The sequence below is a fragment of the Syngnathus typhle genome, linkage group LG14, assembly GCF_033458585.1.
Source record: "Syngnathus typhle isolate RoL2023-S1 ecotype Sweden linkage group LG14, RoL_Styp_1.0, whole genome shotgun sequence".
NCBI lineage: Eukaryota > Metazoa > Chordata > Actinopteri > Syngnathiformes > Syngnathidae > Syngnathus > Syngnathus typhle.
Genome location: NC_083751.1, coordinates 7,628,249 through 7,648,834, shown reverse-complemented (window position 1 = coordinate 7,648,834; position 20,586 = coordinate 7,628,249). Strand labels below are relative to the sequence as shown.

The 20,586-nt window shown below is 38.6% G+C and overlaps 1 protein-coding gene across 4 annotated transcripts; it reads right to left on the bottom strand.

Annotated features, from left to right (window-relative positions):
- Nucleotides 1-86: 86 nt before the first annotated feature.
- On the bottom strand, nucleotides 87-18,974 carry atp13a3 (ATPase 13A3). Of its 4 annotated transcripts, XR_009717854.1 has the most exons (35): nucleotides 18,752-18,974; nucleotides 15,299-15,386; nucleotides 14,248-14,334; nucleotides 13,962-14,135; nucleotides 13,461-13,688; nucleotides 13,289-13,359; nucleotides 13,110-13,193; nucleotides 12,769-12,838; nucleotides 12,501-12,635; nucleotides 12,030-12,102; nucleotides 11,627-11,758; nucleotides 11,358-11,540; nucleotides 11,053-11,210; nucleotides 10,588-10,776; nucleotides 10,249-10,310; nucleotides 9,916-10,066; nucleotides 9,422-9,538; nucleotides 9,228-9,245; nucleotides 8,905-9,058; nucleotides 8,655-8,775; nucleotides 8,329-8,453; nucleotides 8,004-8,164; nucleotides 7,768-7,878; nucleotides 7,609-7,688; nucleotides 7,491-7,533; nucleotides 7,281-7,390; nucleotides 7,096-7,192; nucleotides 6,802-6,874; nucleotides 6,551-6,728; nucleotides 6,149-6,327; nucleotides 5,981-6,069; nucleotides 5,823-5,903; nucleotides 5,162-5,245; nucleotides 3,381-3,992; nucleotides 87-1,606 (listed from the first exon to the last, which is right to left on the bottom strand). XR_009717854.1 is itself a non-coding variant. In XM_061297051.1 (34 exons), the coding sequence occupies exons 3-34, from the start codon at nucleotides 14,296-14,298 to the stop codon at nucleotides 3,801-3,803; spliced, it is 3,774 nt and encodes a 1,257-aa protein (XP_061153035.1). In that variant the 5' UTR covers nucleotides 14,299-14,334; nucleotides 15,299-15,386; nucleotides 18,752-18,974; the 3' UTR covers nucleotides 87-3,800. The 4 variants fall into 4 exon arrangements, 3 of the variants coding, with proteins under 3 accessions (XP_061153035.1, XP_061153036.1, XP_061153037.1); XM_061297051.1 differs by having other exon boundaries at nucleotides 87-3,992; XM_061297052.1 differs by having other exon boundaries at nucleotides 87-3,992; nucleotides 15,313-15,386.
- Between the last annotated feature and the right edge of the window lie 1,612 nt (nucleotides 18,975-20,586).

Here is a 20,586-nt window from a genome sequence, read left to right as displayed (position 1 = left end):
GTTCTACTCCATGCTTTATCTGTAATCAATATGTCTCATTCTATAATGTATTACTCAATGGCAAAAACATACCAGTACCATGTAAATAATTGTTTGAAAACATTTATTGAAACAAAAGAAAGTCTAAAATACAATTGCCAGGGGGAGAGAGGAAAAACATAAATATACAATAAATTATTAAGTAGAAACATTTCAACACAATGTACAGCTCTGCTGATAGAAAAATATATCCAATATGAGTCAATCACTGATGTGCAGAAGCAGTCAATAAAAGCAGATCCAATTAGCAGTGCTGATAGTTGGTCAACAATAAAGATGCCTATTTGCATTTGAGTATCAACTTTGATCATATTGTTTTGTTCGTTATACACATATACCCCTGAGGAAACATCCACCTGAGCCTACACACTCAGTGGCTGACTCAAATGCCATTCAATCGTTTGTCAACAAAACATGAGAATAGGAAGCTAATCCTACTGTCAGCATATTATTGTACCTGTGTTAAAGCAACATCTCAACATAGATTTGGCAATTCAATATAGCAGTCACCCCCCCCAAAAAAGGCAAATTTGTAGCCTAGAAGAAATGTTAATATTTACACTCAGCAAGGTATTAAAATGACATTCGGTATAAGAATTAAAATTTTCATTATGAAGGTGCACAGTCTTGAAACAAATTGTTACAAAGCAGTGGCGAGGGAGTCAATTCATTACATCATTATAATTGATCAGTTTCCCAGTTTCTTATACTTGTACAGTAGAAATTTGCTTTATCGTGTACATCACAGAACCAACCTACGTAGATATTGATCCAGGCAATAGCAGCAATCTAGTTCCAATTTTCAAATGACTAAACCCAACACTGATAGAAAATGCCCATGATTCATTCCCAAGTGAGGAAAAGTACAAATGAATCCAACTTGATATGAAAGTGAAGATACAAATAAATATAAAAGAATGTATAAATTAATCACTTGATTGTATAAAAAAAAAAAGTACCACAACACTAGCCCTTAATAGTCCAAAAACCTATATGTTTTTCAATCACTATATATTCAGATCTTTATGCACACAGAATATGTACATCCCAAATAGTAATAGACATAATCCAACTTTTCGTATTATTGTCAATTCAAATGGAGTTACCATATAGAGAATGTCTATGTATCTTATTCCATTTCTTGTATAACCAATCAAGGTAAAAAAAAAAAAAAAAAAAAGTTTGGAAACAATAACAGCTTTGTATCGGTAGCATGTTGCTGTCTTCATAACAATACATTTGGGCCATAAGTGGCAAATATCAAAAGGTTTGGGCACATCAGGTCCCCCCCCAGCAAAAGGTTTGGCCTGGTTACTGAATCATTTTGCAAGCAGGCAAAATAATCACAACTACTGTGACATTGCATACATAACAAAAGAATTAACTTATCAAAACAGAACTGGTCACAATGGCTTTCATGAGCATCGTCAGCACTTTCCATAACTTTGCCATGCTGCTTCTACTGGACAAAAATTGAATAGGGACATCCGCTACACGTTATGTATGGTAGCAGCGACATTTTCACAACCCTTTTGCATGAGGATATTGACTTTCTTTGGGTCGGTCACTGAAACAAAATGAATAAAAGTAGACGTCTGTGAACCTCAGAAAGAATGACTTCTTACACTCTACAGCTTTGTGTCCTTGTTTTTGAGCCTAGAAAGTAGTCTTAGTATTCCGTAAATAATTAGCGCCTTGATTTTGATGCAGTGCAACCCGGTTTGGTATGCAACAATTTACATATAACCACAAATAGCTATATAGCCAGCTAATTTAACCACGCTGCCTCCAAAATGGTACATTTATTCAGAGATAAAGTTCTTGGAAGGAGCATTGATTTAAAAATATAAGTGCATTGAAAATATTACATTGACCTTATAAAAGCCTCTTGATGTGTGGTTGACAAATGGAGTCAGTGTTGTTTTCAACATAGCAAAGCAGTGAGCTAATGAAATGCAGAATGCATATGCATTGCACCTTTAATCATTCTTCCATGGGAAGAGTTTTTTTGCATGGTTGAGCAAAGCTTTTTCTTTTTGTAAAGTAAAAAAAAAAAAATGTATATCTTCGGAGTAACATTCCCAATGCACAATTGAAAAGTTGTATCGTTGTTTGTAGTAATGGCGCAAAGGCATTTTAGCATCTCGCAAACATGCAGCGTAAACGTCTTTACATCGCCACATTTTGCCATCGAGTGGCCGACTTATTTTGAGTTTAGGACTATATTTAAGATCACACTTTTCAGCAGCAAAATGCTTTGTGGCTGGTGAGAAGCAGCACAGCAAAAGTCATGTTAAAAAATTAGGGATAACACTTCAGTCTCAGAGGCTGGTTGTTGGTGGCATGACATCGAATTGTCAGTCGTTTGCGCAACTTCCACTCTTGGCTGGTTTCAAGAAAAGACTGTCAGTCTCTCACTGTCCAGAAAGTCATTTATGACTATTCACTGTGCTTTATGACAAAATCTGTTGTGAAAGTGCAATATAAATAAAGATGTATTGTAAGTATTCAATATTTAATTGGCTTTTAAAGGCCCTCACACTGACTTAATTAACTATTAGCAAGGATGAATAAAGAGTGGGACTGGGGATAAGAAATACATAGGGTCCCAAATGTTTTTTGTATTTAGTTCCAGGTATCGTTCAGAGAGATGTGACACCATCAGTATTTAATGTCTTGGGTTTTGTAGTTTTTCTACTAGCTTTCCTTTGTCCAGTGATACACGACAAATTGATTTTTTTCTCCCCGACTGCAGTTCTGTGCTTCTCAGAAAAGTTTAATAGCCGTCAACACCTCTCCACCGCTTAGTATAACTAAATCCAGAAAATATTTTTCAAAACAGAATTTGTTCTCGACAAACCACAGTGTAAGGTCTTCTGCTACGACCATCACTGATGAAAAGACCAAACTCCTAGAGTTGGCATTTGTGGAAAGCATCCGGACAAGTGTGCATTGGAGTGAACTGCAGCCGGCTGCAGGCAAACTTGCCAGGTGGCAATTTCAATGTTAGTTAGCACGACATTGGGAAAATGATACGATCCGTTTACAGAAATTGCAAAGTCTAAGATGACAAAAGCACATACCCGAGAAAAGCGAACTGAAAATGTATAGAGACTGTGGATACCCTTTTTAAAATGTAACATTGACTGCACAGGCTTGTTAGTGACTACGACACAGTAGCAAGCAGGACATGCAGCAGACCACCAACAGCCAGTCATGCAACCCACTTAATAAATAAATGCCCCTAAAAGAAAAACGGAGTGACAAAAGTGAACTCTACAGTTCAAAGTAGGTGATGGACTGGGTGGAAAAAGGCTCTCCAGTAGTCTATGCTTAATTACCTTTTGTCATGAAATATAATTCCACGATTCCAATAGGTCACCGGGCGCTTTCATAGTCTGAAACTTAATACAGCAATTGCCTGCAATTGTTAAAAATACAATTAGAGTTTCCAATATATGCATTTGAATCACAAAATATTAACTGGAAATAAAATCTAACTTTTGCCAAGCTTCACTTCCAATTTGAGGGTAAAATTACTTCATTTCATTCCATTGACTGAAGACCCCAGCCCACGATTGGCTCAAGCAGACGTCATGTCATCATTCAAATGTGTTTGAGTGGTTGATTTTTTTTTTTAACAAGATTATTGTACAATCCTCAAGACCAGTATCAAGCAGTGATCAAGTGAGCGCTTCAATAAGTTAATGTGCAAACATACTTTTTGCCGATAGTTCTTATATGAAATGTGTTAATCGATGCTAGGAAATGCTCTTCATTTGATAAGAGGAACCATTTTCAGGGCAGGCTTTGGCTTCAGTAGTCGTGGTTGGTTTTGGGGGCCAGTCAGGGTCCACGCTGAGCTCCTGGGCCAGATGCATGTAGCGAGCCTTGCGGGTCACCTTGTTTGGGCAGCACAGACACTTGTCTGCCGCCAACAGCTCAAAGCCTTTCTGAAATGTCCACAAGCCCACACAGGTAAAATATTAATTTCAGAAAATGAAATCAAATAGGAGAATTTCCTCCTGTTATACATTGTGGAGTTTTTCTAAGATATTTCCAATCATAGGAGACACAGACATACTCATTTGCATGCATCAACTCTCTAAGGAATGCTTTTGTCTTGTGAGAAAATATTGCCCAAAACGATCAAAATGTACCTCTTAAAGTACACCTCTTAATATCAGGTGTATGGGAAGAAAGAAAAAAAAAATAACTTAATCTGTTTCAGCATTTCAATTCAAAAGGTGAAACTCAATATACAGATGCGCTACAAAAAATTACATTTCTTTTTTTTTTTATATATTTCTGGTGAGAACAGCTTGCAGCTAACATCGGAAAGTCATCTCAATCCATTTAATGAGGCAGTGTCTCATATTTCGAGCTTTATGTGGTTACAATGAAACAGTTGCAAATATAATTAATTCTTCCGTCTTCTTTCATTGTGTGGACCAACCTGAAATGCATTCCACATAAATTAGAGAGCGATGATTTCTGTAATTTGTATCTTCAGTCGATAATAGAAGAAATATTGTGGCAAAATCGGTATTGTTTCCCTTCTAATACATTTGTAACGCTTTAGGCAATAAGCATCATACTATTTGACTACAACAGGTTTGCATGCACTTAAGAACAAAATTGAGCATGGCAGTTTAAAGGAGTTTGCTATGAGTTTTTGTTCAACGCAATCCTTAAAACTTAAAAAAACAAAGCGAATGGAGTAACAGATAAAATGAGATTTTCACAGTAAATCTTTACATATTCAGCAAAGGAGTCAAATATGAACATATTGGTGAAGACGTTGATTAGCCTTCTTCAAACACATTTCACTGAGGTTGGTAACTTACTGTTGAGAGAATTAGATAAGCACTCGTACTACGGAGTGAAGAGACAAATGCAGCAAGTAGAGCTTTGAGGCTAGCAAGGTGCAACGGGAGGGTAGCAGACTGAGAGAGCAGGCGGGTATGAATTTATAAGTCCAAGGGGGAGAAAAGTCTTGGTAAGTTGACCACCGCCAAGTTACTACTATTGATCATGATGTGCCAAAACAAAATGGGGGAGGGAACACCACACAGACGGAAAATGAAAGGGGCTAGGAAAGGAGATGCCAGTTTTTTCCAACCTGTGGTGGTGGGGCAGCAGGAGCGATGCCCTGCTTGTCTCTGCTGAACACAAACTTCCATAAGACGATGTCAATGATGAAGGTCTGTGGTGCAGTGGGCAGGGGACAGAATTACAGAGAGGCTAATTTGATTTCATGTAGTGTTGAATATTTTTCCTTTGCAGGGCCTTATCTTTTAATTTTTGCAATTAAGTCATAATTTTGGACAAAAACGACAACAAAAGGAAATTGCGTAGGCGTATTAGCTCACAAACATTGACAATTAGTGCAATTCTTGATCATGTCAAATTATTTTGTTTGATTGTAGTCAGCAAAACAGTACGATCTCGGGTGTATGCTAAGCACGGCGTGTATGCGAAGGCAGCCAAGTGTTAGGAAGCTGGGTAAAAATTGCTCCACTGAGCAAAAGCAACAATTCATAGACTATCCATTAATTGTCATGCACTTCAAGTGCAATGAATAATTCCATTCTACTGAAACGCAATCTTCCTGATAAATACGAGCAGGAGTCTAAAAAAAAGAACAAGTTACATTTTATAACATATTGAACGATCCTGTTGTCAAGGGAATGAGACAACAATGAGGACACTGCATGAGGGGGGGGGGGGGGGGGGGGGGGGGAACTCTCCATGAGAAAACAACCAGTAGTTACGAGTCTTACCTCTACCACGACTGACACGACAGCGTTGGCCACGATGACAAGCACGAGTTTTAGTCTCCAATCAAGAGGAACACAAACAATCTGTGAAGACCAAAAAAAAAAAGGTTAGACAAGCAACTCCTTTTATTTGTGCAGTCTGATCATTCTTACACTATTACCTGTAGAAATTCATCTATGGCTTCGGCAGGGTAGAACATGTTGGTGAGGAGGACAATGTACAAAATCAAAGCAGTCACGACAAAAGGCCCTGGAAGAAAGATATCAAGGAAAGATACTGTTAGGCAAATATCCAACTATTTGCAATTGTTTAGAAGTGACAATCGTACAATTCTTGTAGCTTGGTTGCCTAAAAGGTTTGCCCTTTGAGAAGACAATGGCAACCAAAAGGTACTGGAAGCAGGAAACATAGAACAGGCTGGTGTTCTCATAATTTTGGATGTTGTGGTCGTCGACTTCAGTTTCATTGAGGTTGGACATATTTGTGTGTGAAGACACGTTGCAGGCACTGAAAGAACAAGGAGATGGCTACTGAGACTTAAAATATGGAAAGGTGTACATTCGTAATTGTTTTATACATTCAACAATTAACACAACGTCATTTACCAATTCAAATTTCAAGCTCTTTCAACATATTTTTAGTTTTTTTCCAGCACATCAAAGTGGTGGTAATTATATTATTAAAAAAATTGCCAAATACACCCTGATCACGAGTGTTGTCATGTTCTCACTCTGAAAGCGGTGTCCAGATGGTGTACCAAGGCTGTATTTGGACCCAAAAAAACGCAAGCATCTGGAAGCCAAAGCAGACGAGTATCTGGCTCAGCACAGATAAGAGCAGAGGCCCTGAGATCAGGCCCGATGGAGGAGGATGTGCGACTAGTTCTTTCCATGCCGGGTTCAGACTCACTGAAAAGGGAGAAATCAGCCACCAATCAACACCACTCTTTACTTTCTTAAACCCATTTTCTGCAAAACTTACTGGTGAAAACAACGACAAGGATGATGGCTATATCGATGAAAAGGAACTGGAAATCTCCAAGGTTACTGAGAATCTGAGTGGAAAGGAGAACATTTGTGTTTTAGGAAACAATTCACTGCTTTTCCCAAGACTCCCACAGGCAGGGGTACCGTAAGCGAGAGAAAAGAGGATTCTACAGGGGTGCATGGTTAACCTAATATAATATTTTCAATATGCAGTGCTGAAGTGGCTGTAAGTCCATGGCAGTACCCCTGCCTATGGGGAAGTGATTGTGAGCAGAACAGCGTTACATACGGAGTACAGGAGAGTGACACTAATGTATTGGATGATGCTGTACAGGGCCATGAACTTGAATACACAAAAGGAGGTGATGAGAGCAGCACGGCCCTCCCTGTAAAAAGTCAGAGAGCACTTGTTAGTTTGCCATCCTAGACAACGTCAAGCAACTGTAAAAATAAATTTGAAATATGGAAAGAAACCTGATGAGGCTTGGGACACATGAGATATTAGGCGTTCTGGATGTGAATGGAGAGGCCACAGAAGCTTCGAGCTCTGACAAAGAGATGCCACTGTGAGCCCTTTTCAAGGCCTGAGGGGGGGAAAAAAGCATAATGGCAAATATTTAGGTTTAATAAAATGCATGTTTATTATTGTCACTCTTATGTTAACCCCAAAGGCCTGCAACTTACTCCACAGTCGTTTGCTCCATCTCCACACATTGCCACAAAGTATCTGAAAAATGACAGAAGAATGAAAAGTTTATTTTACATTATCATTAGAGTTTAATGCAAATATTTTTATACTCACTCCACATCCTGTAATGCCTCAATGAGTTGGGTTTTCTGATCCGGGGCCATTCTGGCAAACACTGTTCCATGTAGCACCAACTTTAAAATTATTATACAAAGGTTATTAGAAATTAATCGTCTTCAAATACACAGTTGTCCCTCTGGCAAGAAGTCACACCTTTGGAAGCATGTCTGGGAAATGCTCCGAGATGATTGCAAATGACTTTCCGTTCATGGCAAAATGGTAACGCTCTTGTTGTTTGGGCTCATCCAGGCTGATGCTCACGTCCTAAAACAGGAGTTAAACATGGATGAACATTTCACAGCTTCTTTTTTTTAGATCAAAACATTTATTTATTTTTTACATTTTCATGGTCCTTAAGCAATATCATTTGAACAGAACCTTCATCTCACCTCAAGATGTGCTGCCATACTTGGCTTGTCTGCACACCTCCATGTGATCCTGGCAGTCTGTCCATCATGTGGAGGGATGGCGTCTGAAATGATGACCGTGTCCTGTGGAAGGATCATTCCACAGTCCCGAGCCACAGAGATGGCTGTCAGCATGTTATCGCCTAAAAATGTAAACATTTTAAGATTAATGAGTGGTCGTAGTGGGATCTGATTTTCATGTCACCTTTCTGATATATACATATGTATTACAAAAATGTATGAAACCACATTGTTGCCTTTTTATTGCTATGGTGATCCGCATAAGTGTCCAGCACTTCATTCTTACCTGTAACCATGACAGTACGAATGTTGGCTCTGTGGAGATCTTGCAGAACTGCCGGCGTTTCGGTTTTCAACTTATTCTGCATGATTATTAAACCCAGGAACTCCATGTTTGTCTCGATGTGATCTCTAGTTTATGAAGAGATATACATATTTTGTCTCAGTCCCAAAAAGGTTTTTCTTCAATAAATAAAATATCACGTGCTATGTGTCTAAATACAATATATAAAGATTATTGATTATCGTACTTATTTTTCAGCAATGCAATAAAAATCCGGCTAAATTACACGTTTGTATTCGCCACTTGTTAAAATTACCAAGGCACTATACCTGTTTACATTCTGGACCTTGTGCCACGTGAGTTTGGATTCAAGACGACGATGAGCCAAAGCTATGACTCGGAAGCCTTGCTTGGTGTAACCCTCCAAGACCTCTGCAAAATTATCTGGCACTATAAAGATACAGACAAAATGAAGAGAACTGCTGTTTCCATCATGCAAAAGCTATCAGGTAAAAAATATATTTTTAATTGGAACGGTAAAATCTAGTGACAACCTATAGTAAAGTAAATAGAGCTCGCCTGTTTCGGTCTTGCAGTGGCGAGCCACCACCTCCGGTGCTCCCTTCATGTAGGCATCCATACGTTTCTCCCCTAACAGGCGAGCAACCACACTCATCCTCTGGAGTGCAGAGGAAAATGGAAACTGCCGCACAATACCTATCTCATATTGAGACTACACAAAAAACAAATCTGATTAGCATTATTTTTTTAAGTTGATTAAAACAAATTTTACTTCTTTCATAAAACATTTTTATAGGTTAATAATTCCCAGGGAAACTAGAAATAAGACAAAAAGAAGGAATTTGATATCTCTTAAAAAAAAAAAAGAAAAAACTACTTACAGGCAGGTCATAAAGTTCCTAGAATGTGAAAAGGACAGAAGAACAGTCATTAGAAAGAAAATAATTTGCTTTTTTTTTTTTTTTATGAATGTTCAGGAGAAAAATGTAATCAGATCCACCAAGCCCAAATGTAGTGTTGCATTTCCTACACTTTGTAGGCTCACAACCATCCCTCAAGGAATTGCATTATTTACCATGTCCTGCTCTGTTGATGGTGGCTGTGAGGGCAACAGCTGCTTTGTGGGTCTAACCACAGTCGGCATGATGCGATTGTGGAGAGCTGTTTCTTCCTCAGTGGCTTCCTCCAGGATCTAAAGGGACAGATTGGAATTTATTATCTAGATTAGACAACGTTTCTCTTGATCTCGCAATTATAGACGTTTCAAGCCATGATTGCGGCAGGCTATCCAGTATTAACTAACAAATTGAGCGAAAATGAAAAATGTATGTTTGTTTTTTACAGTCTTAATTATTTCTGCATCTTGTATCATACAATAATAAACTATGCTTCTAATTCAAACAACGATCACCACATCATGTTACCCTTAGGCACCATTATGTCATTTTGGCGACAATGTGCTAGCCCAAGTGTCTAGTATTAAATGTCTGGACGGCTGGCTGGGTCTCACTGCTACATATAAAATATTGTATTGTATTCTGTAGATCATTTTGCAAGTACTGAACTTACCCAACCAGTAGCCTCAAACATTTTGAGGTCCAGTGGATCTCCAGACAACTGGCCCTCTATTTTGGTAAGAGAATGGCACGTGGCCATGCAAGCAACAAACTGGGACTTTACTAGATTTTCCTTGGAGGCTTTTTCATCTGATTGCAGGAAACTGAAAAGGTAAAAAATAAAAGGAGCAAATTAATAAATGAATATAGACTGTATTGTTGTCTTGTCATGAATCATAAGCAAGAGCAATAATCTCCTCCATCACTAATGTAATATGTATTGCAGATAACCAGAAGGGCACCATACAATATATAAATATGTTTATGCAGGATAGTATGACCTTACCTGCCATTCTCTACTCTTTGGACTCCCCATAAGTCTAAACCGTCTTCCGTAAGAGTTCCTGTCTGGCACAAGATTGAGGTACATAATCATTTACCTTTAGAATTTTAATAACCCACAAGAGATAATGGCGCATGATTGGGGTAAATAATCATCTACATTTAGCATTTTAATAACCCACAGGAAGAGATAAGTAAATCCAATAAAATAATTTGATGAGATTTCTTGGCTGCCAAATTACTTATGCAAAATGTCCAAGTTTAGCTTTTTAATAACCCATATACCTAACGAAAAGAAAACATGAAAAAAAAAAAAAAAAAAAAAAAAAGCTTGGTAACTCACCTTGTCAAAACAGACCAGATTGATCTGCCCACAAATATTAATCCTTTGAGGGCTGATGCAAAAAATGCCAATCTTTTTAAGGCGTCGTTGGGCATACACAATACCAGCTGTCATGGCTGCGGGCAGCGCCGGGGGAACCGTGATGGTAATAATGTCCAGGGATTCGATGATGATGGTCTTGGCTGGCACCTGGGAAGCCATAAATGAGTCATTTTTAACTCAACGAGTACTTGGCACACAACGTATCTGGTCCTTTTTTAGAGGGGTCATTGAAGTTCAAGTGTTAACATATCCACACTAGTCTAGTAAACTAAACAGTTTTGTAAACAAATGAATTTTGTGGCAAGCATTGTTACCATATGATATAAATGTGTATTCATATGAATGTTTAGAACCACAGCGTTGAGAATGTTTTCGTTGGATAAAAGTTCCAGAGCTCTCCATCTTTATTTTGGCAAAAATTACCTTGTTCACGATGCTAAGGGCGATGGAGTAGACAAAGCCAATCCCAGCCACGCCCACCAGACACAACAGAAAAAGGTAGGCATCACGGTACAGCTTGAAGTCTGTGGGTTTGGGGTATAGGATGGAGCGTACCAACTGGCCTTTGGCTGTGCTGAAGCCTAAGTGAGACAAGGTGAAGTTTATACTTTCAAATAAGTCAATGGACACTATCTTCTGAGTTATCAAATTAGACTTCAAAATACTAAAACCATGTCAAAGGCAGTGTGGGTTCATCAAACTACTATTTAAGGGTGGCACACGCCTACCTGTGCGGACTACTACAGCTTTGACCAGTTCACCGGTGTAAAAACGTGTCTGGATGACATTAGTTCCACAGAAGAGTGTGTGTCGCTTGTGCTCTTCTATGCTATAGGCACTCAAAGCCTCATCGCCACTCTCCCCTGGCAACTGGTTTGGAAGGTTGGTCTTTGTCACTGGAACACTTTCACCTGTGGAAGGGTAGACCGGTATCAGCACATGGCATCCAATTTGGCCACTTTTTTTTAAATTTAAAATACCAAATTCTGTTTCTGACCTGTAAGCATGCTTTCATTGACAATGCAAGTGCCGCTGACCAGCACGGCATCACATGGCATAATGGTCCCATTGCTGGGGATGACTATTACATCCCCAGGCACCAAATCAGTAGACATAATTTCTTCAATATCTGCCATAAAAGAACAAATTGTGCGTTTAATCAAATGTGAAAATAATCCCTAGTCACAGCCATAGGGTGAATAACTTGTAATTGACAGGTAGCTGAACCTAAAGCCGTCTCAAACAAGTAGAACTTTGCATTTTAGTATAACATCACTCCCTATAATGTGATATTGCTCACCTGTTATTTAATTTTCTTTCTACAGCACATATAGTACAACTTCTACAAATAATGCTAAAGGTTATCAGCAGATATCGGGCTGAAAAAATAAAATACAAACCATTATTGGCTCGGCATACAGATACACGAACAATACTGTGAGCTGCCACCATATCATGAAGCATGACGTATTGCTAGAGAATGGAGAGAAGAAAACTTTGTTTGAAATTGCCTTTTCATTAAAAAATCTAAACCACACAAGTACAAAACCCGTAAATATTGAGCGCAATGGTGAAAAGTATGATGGCAACCACCCCACCAGTAGTGGAATTTATGGCAAGATTGAAAAGAGATAAATCCCAAGCTCATTATGAATCAGAGACTCACTTTTTGTACCAGACCAACTAGTTTTAGAATCACTGCGCTAGAGGTTGCACCAAGAGTTTGTCTTATTTATTTTCTGCCGATTACCTCGCCTTTGATAAGCTAGTTGACAAAGTCCAATATTTCATAACCTGAATCAAGCACGCTTTGTTCTTGGATTGAGTTTGATACAATGTTTCTTTGTGTTATAAAATTTCCACAAGCTTACCTTTTTGATGGTATATAGAGAGGTAGCTATGGATATTAAGGACATGATAACAATGGCAATAGCATAATAGTAATATTCGTCGGCACTCCACAATATCACACTGAAGAGTTGGAAGATATAGAAAGGATTTAGGACCTATAGGAAAAAAAAAAGTGACAAGACATTAAATAGACATGTGCTGCAATGATAAAAAAATATAAGAATTGAAATTTTGAATTGGGACATTTTTACAGCTGAAATGATATTAAAACATACTCATAGGTCTTACCTCTTTGATAAGCAGCTTGAAAACAGAAGGCACTTTCACTTCAATTTCATTCAATCCAAAAAACAGTTTCCTACAATATAGAAACAAATGAAAAAAACATTTTGCTACTTGCTATCGACTGAAATGACATGAGTTGCTCAGGGGGCTCAAGTAACGACCAATCACGACTCAGCTTGCAAAAGTTCCATCGCCAAACTCAAATAATACAAGTGCTATTTGGTGTGTTTAGACTCGTGGGACCCCCCCCCCCCCATAGAACATATTGTTGTTGAAAAAAAAATTCACTTGGCACTGTAGGTTTTAATCTAACCAGCAAAATATATTTGGGATTCAGATCTTACCTGTACTCTTGCTGGTTCCTGGTTAGGCCTTTGCTGTGCTCTGAGTGGAGAGTGGCAGCAGTAACATTGAGATCATCCAGGCCTCTGTCGGACAAAGTCACATACATTGACTACTTTGTCATGTCATGTCAAAAAGAAGTCTACTATTTAATAAAAAGATGCAGATGAAAAATACTTACGTTAAAACTTGAAAGTTCTGCACTCTATCATTCCAATAATATTTTGTGCTGTGTAGGGTAAAATAATGTATCTGAAAGACAGAAATGGGGAGAGAATATGACATTTGCAGCAAATGTAACATTACCTGTGTGTATGAATGGAGTGCGAAGAGAAGACAAGGCTTTGTCCTACCTTGGTGGGTGGGTATTCCACATATCTTCTGATGAGCTCCTGAGCGGGGATCCCATGAGAAGAGTGGTGAGTGTCTCCATTGGCTAAAGATGAAGAGGAAGAGGAGAAGGAAAAAGGAGGGGGGGACAGGGAAGGGGAGGTGGTCTGGGTCTCCAGGTTGTGGAAGGGGTTGCTTCCTGGGGCTAGAATCACTCGAACCTTAGCCAGGAACCAGCGCCGGAATTCATCCTAGTTAAAAGTATAACTTTTATCGAAATGCAGCTAATTACAGCGTGTGCAAGTTTTGCTCGATTTTCTATCCAGATAATCAACAATAAATTGTTCATGTTCTCTGGCCCTTTTGCTGTCTGTAAGTGAAAACCTTACACTGGACATGAATTAAAGTACAATCGCCCTTTTCTCTGATAATTTTTGATTTTTTTTTCCCACCGATTAACAACATTAACGACATTAACAATGCTCCTTTGTACGCCTCCATTTTTGCAAAAAAAAATTACAAACCGTAGAACGCAGCAACACCACTTCGGCATCACAGGCTGTGGTAGGGATGCAGGTGGCCTTGACGCACCACTCTGGCATCCAGTAGAGCAGCAGGAGTAGGAAGCCCCCCGTACAGAGTACCCCAAGACCCACCAGTGCCAGTCGCCACCGGCACAATCGGTAGCCTTGCAACTCCTTCAAAGTCGAAGTAGAGAAAGACAAAGTGGAAGTAGAGAAAGAAGGGCACGATATAAAAACTTGAAACAATTTGCACGTTTAGGCTGACATATAAATTAAGGACACTCACCATCTCTTCATCTTCCCCCTTGTTGAGGACCTTTAGGTCTTCCTTCTCCATGATTCAAAGCTGAATGCAAAGCACCCTCCTTTGTCACTGCAGAGACAAAAATATTTGTCTAATCAGTTTAAGTTATTGTGGTTACTCATTATATATATGATATATAAAGGCAGTTATTGTTTCTAGACTGAGGTTTCTCATTAACTATAGAAGGAGAAGTAAACAGCACAGCAAGAAATACACCAGTTCCACCAACTAGGCCTGACCTGAAGTACGTAAAGGGCCACTGTTGCCTCTCCCACCCATAGCTGATCTTATCAACTCAACTTTACATGGGTGGGCGGTGTGGCAGCCAGCGGAATATTTTGCTTTGGGCCAAACCCTTCCGAGTATTGGACAACAGAGGCCCGCTAGCACTAGGAAAGCACATACTTTAAACCCTTAAATCATCTAATGATATCTATGATTCAGATACAGACAACTTTTTTTATCCGACAAGGGACAACTCATTTGTAATTTCCCCATATGCATTTGTATTGGCTTGCATTTCAGATTTTGATTATGTGAAGATCATTGAAAACAACACTAACTGATGAAGAAATTAGGAGCGCTTTAAAGACCAAAATCAATAACTGTAGTGTTAGCAGCCAAGAGATCAGGAGCAAAGATTAGCACAATTTATTGTTTGCTGTCAAAAACAAAGACAACAAATTCTGCACCAGAAGACGCAACCTCTCATGAGCAAGAAGAATACCAAGGGAGTGAGTTTTAGGACAAAGATGTTCATTTGTGTCTTTCTGAATTATCAAAACGTTAAGTAGGTGCTATTGTATTTTGTTGGCAGCCTTGGTCACCGAGATACGTTGGCTTCCTGACAAACATTCACGTATATTCAATAGGTAAACTAAACAGGTCTAACTTGAATAAGTTACTCTGTCAACAGGGTTTGTAACTATTGTAAAACGTGTTGGGAAATCAAATATAGCAAGGTTGGGAGGATAAAGCGTAAACCTTAATAATTGTGTCAGTTTAAGAGAAGGTCTAGAGACAAATGTACTACCTTCCTGCTTCTACCTTGAGAGCCTAGGACAAACTGCCCCAGGTGGTCTCCTGCAATGAGCTTGCTCTTCCCACACCAACCTGGAACCCTACAGGAACAAATAAAGTCACAAAAATCACCCTGAGGAAAATGACAATTAAGGTATATTGAAATGTCTTTAAATGGGGAGCCATTACAGACACAAACAAACAAGAACTGATTAAAAAATATGAGTGTGCAGTGCAAAAGAATACACGTTGCGCTGTACACAAAAAATATGAATAATAATATGATGATAATAATAATATGAAGAATATGCCTGATGCTTGGGAGTTGCATTATTTGAACCTACACCGCAAAAGTGTGTGTGGGGGGGGGTGGGGGGGGACAACAAACTAGTTTTCTTCTTAGTGCATCCACATCAGAGATTAAAAATCGCGAGTTTTTTTCATGCAAGTACGAAAATATTTCCTTCAGCAGTGCTAAGCATTACTTTGTGTATATTTGACACAAAGACCTCTACCTTTCCGTATTGTTTTTAAGCAGAGCCACGAAAAGGAAAGGGGAAACAATGAGCCGTGACATAATGACAAAATCCATAATTCATGGAAGCATTTGGAGGAAAATGCATTTTGTTATCATCATGCTGCTCAGTCCATGTGCTTTCTTTATCACTTCCCCTCCTATTCTTGGGCCATAATAGCAAAGCTTTGCTCCCGTCAAGGGCCAATCATGTCGTTTATCATGACAGGCCTTGGCAAAAGAAAAAAAAAACAAGAAGAGAAAAAAACAAAAACATGACCACCTACCTTTCTGCCTGACAGACTAAACCACCTTTGCCATCTAAACATGGACACACTGTTTCGGCTTGCTCAAAATTGTATCTCCCCTGCTTGCAGTTTGGATTTGCTTCTTTTTTTTCCCATACCATGTATCCACTATTTTTGCTGAAACGACTTAGTGGTGGAATCAAATACAGTTTGCCATTTAACTTTTTAATGGGGGAAGTGATTCATTAAACATATCAAACTGGGTGTGATTCATCAATGGAAGAAGTCTATGATGAAGTCAGAGGGAAAGCAACTTTTTAAATAAAATAAAATAAAGTTAACTGAAGTTATCGGGGAATTGGTTATGGTGCAATTATCTGCTTAAGCGATGTAATAATCAATTCCAAAGCAATTTGTGAGTGACAGCACTCTCCATAACCCTGTTTGTAATATCAAGAACATCCTCTTCTGCAGACAAGGTTCTCCAACAGGCTGTTCCATAAATGGGGACTGTAAAACTGGAACGCTGTCTCATTGTATTGTCCTGAGTTCTGACTAAAAGGTTTCTCCTGTATTTGTTGAGACAGACGCAGGAGAGGTCAAGATAATGTTTTACCAATTGACAGGTTCAACAAAAAAAGCTTACTTAATGATAAGGCTAAACCAAATGTGTCTGTTACACAGTTTTATGAGAGTTCGTCATGAATTTTACACACTGTAATGTTATAGCAGATATATAGGTTAAAAAGATAAGCGCAAAAGATGGTAACAAAACTATTTTTTTAGTAGGCATCCTTCCTTTGCAGAGTCAGTGATTAGAGTGACGCACAAATGCTTTTGTTTACACAGGAATTCTAAAATGCCTAAAGATATAGAACTTTTTAATTATGGAAATCACTACAAGTTGGATATCTGGGTATCATGACCACCAGATTGCAACGTCAAAGTCAACGAGCAGGTCTTCTAAACATTAGCGAAACACATCAGGAGCTGCAGTTTAAATGAAACATTAACTGTGCTACATTCCCTTGGTAATAATACTCAAATGTTGCAACATGCATAAAGTGCATGTTGCCATAAAGCAGAAGTGAGCAATTAATTTTGCAAAAAGGTCACATTAGGAACCTGGTGAGAGTAAAGTCGACATAACCTCTGTTCTGTATTATTTCTAATTTAAATTTATAATTTTGCCTTTTCAATAAACTACAGACACAGACGCAACAGATCTCTGCTATCACATCGTAGAGAAAAATAAAAAACAAAAAAAGAAGCACGAGTCAAAAAAGATTTCAACGAGTCAGCTAGGGCAAAACGTAAAAAGAAAAATCAGCGTCAGCCAAATATGCTGCAGTCATTTTGTGCGAGTTAACTCTGATTGGTATTTAATTTGAGCTAGTAATATTGCTAGTTTTGTGTGCACTAGTAGACTACAGATTTTTGCACACTCATGTTTTGCACTGCTTATCTAGTGCTCTGGTTGCACTACAAGGAAACAGACAGCAGAGATAGACTGTTTGTGAGATTAGGTATTAAAAAAGCCAGTCTTGTGAACCAAAGGTATGCGTCGTACTAGTTTTGTGGCATGCCTCCACTTTGACCTTGCACAGCCTGCATGATTTGCTTAGCTGTTGCACGAGTTTACAACTCAATTGAATGATCTTTTCCCCAGTGCAAAAAAACAACACATGTATTGTGCAGTATTTTTCTTGGATTGTTACACCTCTCCGCTTTTTTTTTTTTTGCTTTGTATTATTTATCTTTTACACCTTGATGGCATCTATGTAAACATAAACGTAATTAGAACTGGGGAAACACTTCCCTTAATATTATTAGCAATGTGACAAGTAGCTGCTGTCTTTGTGAAATCTTATCTTAAAAAATGGGATGATGACTTCAAACGCCTAAAAATTTCCATGTCATTTTTCATTTCAAATTTTCAAAAATGTCCAAATTTTGGAGCGTTGTCAGGATGGATTGACCACTCCAGCCACATTCAGTGATTTGAACAGATTGTTATTATTACTACTTGTACAAAAATAATTGTCATTTTCAGAAGAATCCAGTTGCTACAATTCAAACTTTGTGGCTCAGAAAAACGTGAAAAAGTACATTTATTTTAAAATCAAACCTATTTGAATATGTTTTGTTATTTTGACACTAAGTTCCAAATGATTTAGGTAATTATGCTTGCAGGTTAATGATATCTTGATTTTGCTTTGATGACAACTATCTACTTCATTCATCCCATGACGTAAATTATAATGATTGATAAACCACTGAAACTATTTTCGATGATATTCGAAGCCTTTGAATCTTACCATCAAGTGATTTCACGTTGAGGACATTCCAAAACACCAAGAGGAAATAAGCCAAATACAAGCATGGACAGAATTTAGCACAAACCTGAGACGAGCAGAAAAGGCTTTTAAAAAGGGTCGAAAGACTGCGCTATGTTAGCGAGCTAACTGGCTAACGTTGGCCAAGACAGACTGTTGACCCACCACCCAAAACAGGTTGTATACTACAACACTGATCATGTCTTGACCTTAAATATTACCCATAGGCTTGATCTAGTGGTTTACCATCCTCGTGTCGCTGTCACGATGAGCTCTGACTTGCGGTAGCGAGCTTTCAGCGTTTAGCAGAAGCTAAACGCCGACCGGCACACATGTGTCAAAATGACAGCAGTATCGCTGCCACTTACCCAGAACCACCGGGACTCGCTGAAGATCACCTTCGAGTCATCGTGAGGTAAGAGCAGCTGTTATCTTGGGGGGAACGTAGTTGAACAAGAGATGTAGCTGTGTGTGAGGAAATTGTTGCGTGGACACAATGTCCGTGGAGAGGCAGGCGGTGCTGTGTTGACAGATCGGATCGGCTCGGCGAGACACTCCACTTTTGCGCCGTGTGAACTGGCCTGAACCGGCTGTGCGTCGAACGACAGGACGTGACGTATATGACGTCATAGTAGAACGTTTATAAACACGCAGGCAACCTGGCAATTTTTAATGGTATTAAAATGTTTATTATTATTAGTTGTAGTAGTAGTAGTAGTATCATTATTATTATTGAGTGAGTTATGAATCTCATATACATAATTCCTTCTTGACTGATTAACATCAAAATATTATCCACATTTACATGCAATTTCTACATCCTATTCAAACTATTCATCATTCGATTAATTGACCAATCAGATTAGATTTTATTTCACATTATGAAAGCATTTTACCATTATTATTTGATAACCCATCCATCCATCCATCCATTTTCTATACCGCTTGTCCCCATGAGGGTCACGGGCGTGCACACCTAGGGGCAATTTGGAGTGCTCAATCAGCCTACCAAGCATGTTTTTGGGAAGTGGGAGGAAACTGGAGTGCCCCGAGTAAACCCACGCAGGAACAGGGAGAACATGCAAACTCTACACAAGGAGGCCCGGAGGTGGAATTGAACCCGCACCCCCCCTAACTGTGAGGTGGACGCGCAAACCAGTGCGCCACCACGCCACCCTTTTATGTGATAATATAAATTATTAACCAAATATTATTTGATATGGTTTCCGGATGAAAACTATCCGATTCGTTTTGATCCTCTTATTTGAAGATGAAATATCTTGTCTTTGTACTGTATTCAGATGAATATGAATTTCCAAATCATTGTATTCTGTTTTTTTATTTCACACACAGCTTTATTGGAATGGGGGCTCGTATAATATTTTTAACTCAATAAAGTTTCCAAACAATTCAAGATTAGTGAATTCAATACACTCTTCACATTTAAACTGTTTACAGCTAGTTAATAAAGTCCTTTAACTCTTATTGCCTTCTAATGTTAGGCAACTATGCAGCATTTTTTGCATTTCTTGCTTCTAAAGCGGTTGAAAAATGTGCAGAATAGACAAAATAAGGGCTCAGACAAAATGGCGTTGGCCATGCCTTCGGCAAGTAAGGTGATTGCTGACGTACGGGCCAAGAACAACACAAAGGGCCTTTGCAAACTGCTGCTTGAGGTCCTAATCCATGTCCGCCATCCCCTCTGTAAACAGGATTCCATCTTTTTATTTGGGACACGGTTTGTTTTCTTTTGGCACCTGATCTTGACAGGGACAAGAGGAGGCCCAGAGATAGATATGCCAACTCAGCTTTATGATGACATCAGTCTGCGTCAACTGAATACAAACGCATAGAAAACTAGATCAAGCACATGAAGCACTGGAATAAATGGAGTAGTTCGCTAACCAGATACTGGTATGGTAGTATCATGTTTAAAACACAAGTAAAAACTATTGATGCAAAACTAAATCTTTACATACAATAAATATTCTTAAAATAAATTTAAAAGAATTCCATCTTTTGTCTTCATCAGGGAAAAAATGTTAATGAATCTAAAGTCAACCGTGGAAGCCTCCTTTAGGAGAAATTTATTTTTAACAACATAATTTTAAATTTATTACATTAAAAAGTAAATAATTAAACCAAAATAATCCGTTATACTTGCGGGGTTTATTAATTCATTTGGACATTGCATCTACCCACA